General features: G+C 40.9%; 1 protein-coding gene across 1 annotated transcript; it reads left to right on the top strand.

Moving 5' to 3' along the window:
- The first annotated feature begins 1279 nt into the window (after positions 1–1279).
- Positions 1280–4422, top strand: LOC309877838 (interleukin-8). The gene is made up of 4 exons (XM_082759605.1): positions 1280–1410; positions 2169–2304; positions 2902–2985; positions 3564–4422. Exons 1-4 carry the CDS (start codon positions 1350–1352, stop codon positions 3592–3594), a joined length of 312 nt encoding a protein of 103 aa, XP_082615731.1. The 5' UTR covers positions 1280–1349; the 3' UTR covers positions 3595–4422.
- The last annotated feature ends 833 nt before the right edge of the window (positions 4423–5255 follow it).

Below are 5255 nucleotides of genomic sequence, written 5' to 3'. Positions count from 1 at the left end.
GGGAGTTAAGGACTAATGGTAAGCAGTAAAATATAAGAATTATAAACAAACTGTTCAATTGTTCTTATAAATAAATTACAACATTTTACATGCTAAAGATAAGTTTTTACAAACTCCTCAAAGCTAGGGAGAAATATCTCTATAAATCCTCAGATCACAGAAACATGAAGCTTTGAGGTTGGAGATGACAAGCAGCAAAAGTCTTTGTAGTCAAAAGAAAAACTTTTCTACAGCATCAGAACAGAATGTCTTCACCTAATCGCATGCACGCCAGGTGGGTTAAAAAACATATCTTAGTTTATGTGATAGATCACCATTTGAGCCCAAGTTTTCCATTGAAATGGCTATTATTTCTACCAGCCACAGTAGGTAAATACTCAGCATTCATGCAACAAGGTTCTTTAACTAGCTTGTCTACAGCAGTACCGTAATATTTATTGTTATTTCCCTGTGTTAAGACCTGGGATTACCGTAACTGAAACAGAAACGAGTTATTAACAATGCCAACATTTATAAAGCAAACAAAAGTAATTGTGTTCGGCAAGTCATGTCACTGTGTTTGCATACAAAGCTTCCTCATTCATTAACATGTGTTACAAGAAAATTGCGGAATGATTTTCAAGGTTGCATAGAATCAAATATCTACATCCCCTGGGAAGCTCTGAATACTACACCCTCAATTCCTTTACTAAGCAGAAAGTATTGGAGATGAATTTATTTTGTAAGATACCACTTCAACAGAAAAAAAACAAACAAACAAAAAATAAAATTCATTAAAAAGCAAAATAGTGCAGAGGTAAAATGTTGACTGCAGTGGAAAAGCTTTTCACTGATTTCAGCACTATCTGATTTCCATACCAATTGTGTAAAATCAGATAAGTAGAAGTTATCACCACCAAGAGAGAGAAGAAATTAAATATCTCAAACATCTCCTCAGAAACAGTTATTACCATGAAGAAAAAAATACAGTTATAACATAAAAGTAATTGAAAGCATCAGAAAGTTATATTATGAAACAATAAATAAATTTTTAAAAAAAAGGAAACTGACTGCAGGGATATTATTTACATATTTTAATAAACGAATGCATTATACTATTTGCAGCAGAATAATTCATCGTCATCTAGGAAGGAGTTTCACAACTCCACTCGTCATGTGACTCATTTTTACTGCATCTGGGAAATTCCTCTAACGCAATCTACAAGCTAGCAGAGCACACAAGTTGGGCAGAAAACTGTATAAAAGCACGATGGATCGCCCAGATCAGACATCAGCAATCCTCTGACAGGAGAGGTCACAGCTCCACAGAACCTGAGCTCAACAGCCAAGCTAAAAACTCCTCTCTAATCATGAACGGCAAACTTGGGGTTGTACTGGCTATTCTCCTGATTTCCGTGGCTCTGTCCCAAGGTAAGCGAATCCCTGCCGAGACCCACCTGCCTGCAGCACTGCCTTGGCATCTGCCGAGACGCGTGTCCTTGCAGAAAGGTAGCTTTATGCTTGTTTCAGCAAGTTGGTTTCTTCTGAAATATTTTCAGCCGCTTCTCCTCAGTCAGAAATGTACTGTGTAGCTCTTGTACTGAAGAGTTACTGACATCTTGTGGGAAAAAATTTAAGGATTACTGAAATTTGCTATGCTTCTGTATTTCGAGTGCATTTGGCTAGAGATGGGATCTTCTTAAAAGTATTTGAATGTTCCTCTGCCTTCCCATATGAAGGACAGTATTTTCCGGCTTATCAGCTCATGTTTGTCCCTTGCTGCCTCAGGCAAGCAGTATACAGCTGGCAATGGAGAACAAACAATAAAACATGCAGCAAAGATGAGCCTCAAGCTAGGGAAAAAATGCAGGGCTCTATCTTCTAGACAGTTGCCAGTCTGTCAATCCAGATAGTGAAATGATGGAATCAACAGTGTTGTCAGTGCAAGTAACAACAAAATGTGTGGTTTTATTTTGAAGCGCCACGCTAACTTAATTTTAAATGTGCTCAGGTATCGGATCCTCTGAAAAAAATAAGCAACCGATTTTTACATTGTGAGGATTTAGTCAGCTTGGCCAAATGCAGGACTCTAATCTAGAATGTTGTTAAGATGGAGCAGCCATGCTTTATGTCAATACAGCGATGATAAGACTGCCTCTCAAAGTGCAATCTTCCTTTTCTGCTTATAGGCAGGAGCCTGGTAAGGATGGGAAACGAGCTCCGGTGCCAGTGCATAAGCACTCACTCGAAGTTCATCCACCCTAAATCTATTCAAGATGTGAAGCTGACGCAGAGCGGCCCCCACTGCAAGAACGTTGAAATCATGTAAGTGCCTCTGCAAGAGCCTCTCTTCTGTACCTGCACTCTGCACTGTGCTGTGGCTGCAGACTTTCTGTGTAGTCTCCCTGGCCCTGTATGCTCCTGAGCTGACGGGTATTTATCTGTCACGGGACACACCGAGTATTTGTTCTATGGAGGTAGAACATGAATTGCAAGGACTGGTCAGTGCTTAATGCACAAGGGACTAATTTAGTTTGAATCCTGCGTTTACTTGGCAGGCAAAACTCCCAGCAAAACAGTCCTGTGACCATCTCAGAGAGACAAAATGCATTCCTGTAAGCAGATTTAGGGACCCCCTGAAACAAACCGGGTTTGGGACAGCATGGAGGAGGGAATAAGATATTGCAATCTGTATACTGCTGAAACTCCTCTTTGCACTGGAGGTTTCAGCGCTTGTTTGAGAATCTTTACTAATACAAACAAACTCCAAACAAGTACCTATAAATATTGAGGAAGATTAATGGGAATGTGTGAGCCAACTGAGTGCAGGCACACAGACTCTGAAAATGCAGTATTACACTCTGTGCATAAAACAAACCCACGTACTAGTTTCCTGACTTTATTTTTCTTCCCTTTTTGCAGAGCTACTCTGAAGGACAACAGAGAGGTGTGCTTGGACCCCACTGCTCCCTGGGTGCAGCTGATCGTAAAGGCAATTCTGGCCAAGTAAGTCCCGTTCACTCTCAGTTTGGGCAGTTAAGTTGTAAGCCTCCCCAAAAAGCTAACTTGTAGGGTTTCATAGGAATAGTTTCCATTTGCTCTTACTCAGATTTAAAGAACAAGGATACTTGTTGCTTAGTTATAGAAACGAGCTCTTTTGTGGGCTCTGCTGCAGGGTCCTTGCTCAAGCTGCTATGCCACTACTAAACCATTACGTACTGGCAACTCCGTCTGCAGGGAAATTAACATCCCCTGAAAAATGGGGCTTTAATACAATCCATCTGCCCCTTACTTGCAGTATCCTATGTCAATAATCCACAGTTGGAAGTTAATGAATTCTTTGATATAAGTGAATGCAGAAACTCCTGGTGCAGAAGTTTCCTAGCTGGGCACCAGCTATGCAAACACTGGCACTCCGGTGATTGCTTTTGAAACATCGCCTTTATTGCCTCTGTGCCTTGTGACAGCAGACAGAGTTGGAAGCAAAGCACTCACTCCTTCTTAACTGTTCATGCAATGCTAAGTAATGATAATCGTTCTCTGGACCACCTTTTAAACCACCCTTTTCCCTCATCTCTTAACAGGGCTCAGCTCAATTCTGATTCACCTCTGTAAGAAAAATACAGACAGAGAAAATCTCAGAACCGCTCCCGCTCCTCCGCTGAGAGAACCACCCGAGGAGAGCACCATCCCATCCCGCCCTCAGGAGGCGTGCCACCTTCCTCCTCCCGCATCGGTGTTCTTATCTTCACCATAGATCACCGTGTCTATTTATTTATTTATTTATTTAACTGCATCTATTTAAGAAAGCCTTTCAAAATGGTCAGCGCTGTCCATGGGACACGCTGCCCATTGAAACCGAAGGCACTGGACAGGAGAAGTGGCTTGCTCAAGGAAATGAAGATCCCTTGGAAGTCACTTCAGTCAAACACGGCCAGTTAAGTGCAATGCACTTACAGCACAGCTTGCTTGTACGAAGCCCTACTATTTTGCTATTACAGCAGCAAACCAGTAAATCCTCCTGCTCCCCTGGAGTGCTCTAGTATGTTGTGTCAACAGCAGTTTCCTTAGTCACAGTCAGCCCATGGCTTCACTGTGAGCTCTGACTTCATGACTTCAAAAAATCTAGCCTGCAGAATCTGTAAGAAAATGGCTTTGGTGTTTATTTATTGTTATTTCTGTGGTATTTATAAATATATTTATTTAGTAGTTTCTACACAAGATAGAAAAAGATGATAATTTATTTAATTTCTACTGTATTTTCCATTCCTAATAATAATTTTTAAAGAAATGTTCACAGACCTGTTACACTGTGTAAGGACTTGGTTCTATGTCTAATTATTAAGTTATTCATCAAATGGAAAAAATTGTGGCTTATATAGACAAAATTTGCTTGTGAGAATGTCATTATTCCTGACAATATTTTAATAAATGCTTTTTACAAAAAATACATATCTATTTGTTATCTCTTTGTTATTTTACATTTTCATTCACTTTATTTGGAAACAATTTGCTCCAGTTTTGCCATCCTGGTCTGATTTCTGGAGCTGAAATGCCAATTTGGAGCCCATGGTACTTTAAGTCACTCTGTTTCAGTAATGTGACATTACTGAATGCAATAGGGAACTCCTAGCTCTGGGAAGAGGGTAGGGTAAAATGCTCACCCATCTCTCTTCTGGCTTTGGGGACTGCTGGGCTGTGGGGCAAGGCTCCTAATTTAGGTTCCTTGCTATAAGAGAGCTTTACACTCAGATGCCTGAACGCTGCCTGTGCCTGGATCAGCCCCAGAGCTGTAAATCCTGACTGCATCAAAAGGCCTCTATTTGTCTGTCAAAACTTTGGGGTCTGTACTTTGGGCACCCAGATATCAAGCATTTGCCCTGGTGTAACAACAGCTTGCTACTCCAACTGCTGGAACTGAGAGCACTGAGTGTGCTACGCCTGCCTCTTTGAAAAGAGGGAAAGACTGAAAATGTCTTGCACTTAGGAAAGGAGAACATTGAGGAGAATTTGAGCAAGATTTAAGAAATGACATAGACAACTGATGACATGAACACAGGACTCTTCGATGTTGCTTGATGAAACATGCAGGTCAGTGTAAAATAGGTGAGAAGAGTATTTCTTTACACAGTAATATAATTATATTGTATAGACCTTCTGGGAGGAGGCAGACAGATTCAGACACTAAAGGGAATATGCAGAGACACACTTCTCACTTCCCTAGAACCTGGCATGGTACAGTGGGGATGGCAACTCCCTGTTGCTGCTGATGGACA

Source organism: Aythya marila, assembly GCF_965140915.1.
Source record: "Aythya marila genome assembly, chromosome: 4".
Lineage (NCBI taxonomy): Eukaryota > Metazoa > Chordata > Aves > Anseriformes > Anatidae > Aythya > Aythya marila.
Note: the sequence above shows the minus strand (reverse complement) of the source record. Positions and strands in the feature narration are given on the sequence as shown.

Excerpts from the sequence above, each read along its gene's own strand:
- LOC309877838 (XM_082759605.1), top strand. The coding sequence starts at position 1,350 with ATGAACGGCAAACTTGGGGTTGTACTGGCTATTCTCCTGATTTCCGTG. Across the intron at positions 1,411-2,168 it reads TTCCGTGGCTCTGTCCCAAG|GCAGGAGCCTGGTAAGGATG; the intron begins GTAAGCGAATCC and ends TTCTGCTTATAG. Across the intron at positions 2,305-2,901 it reads TGCAAGAACGTTGAAATCAT|AGCTACTCTGAAGGACAACA; the intron begins GTAAGTGCCTCT and ends CCCTTTTTGCAG.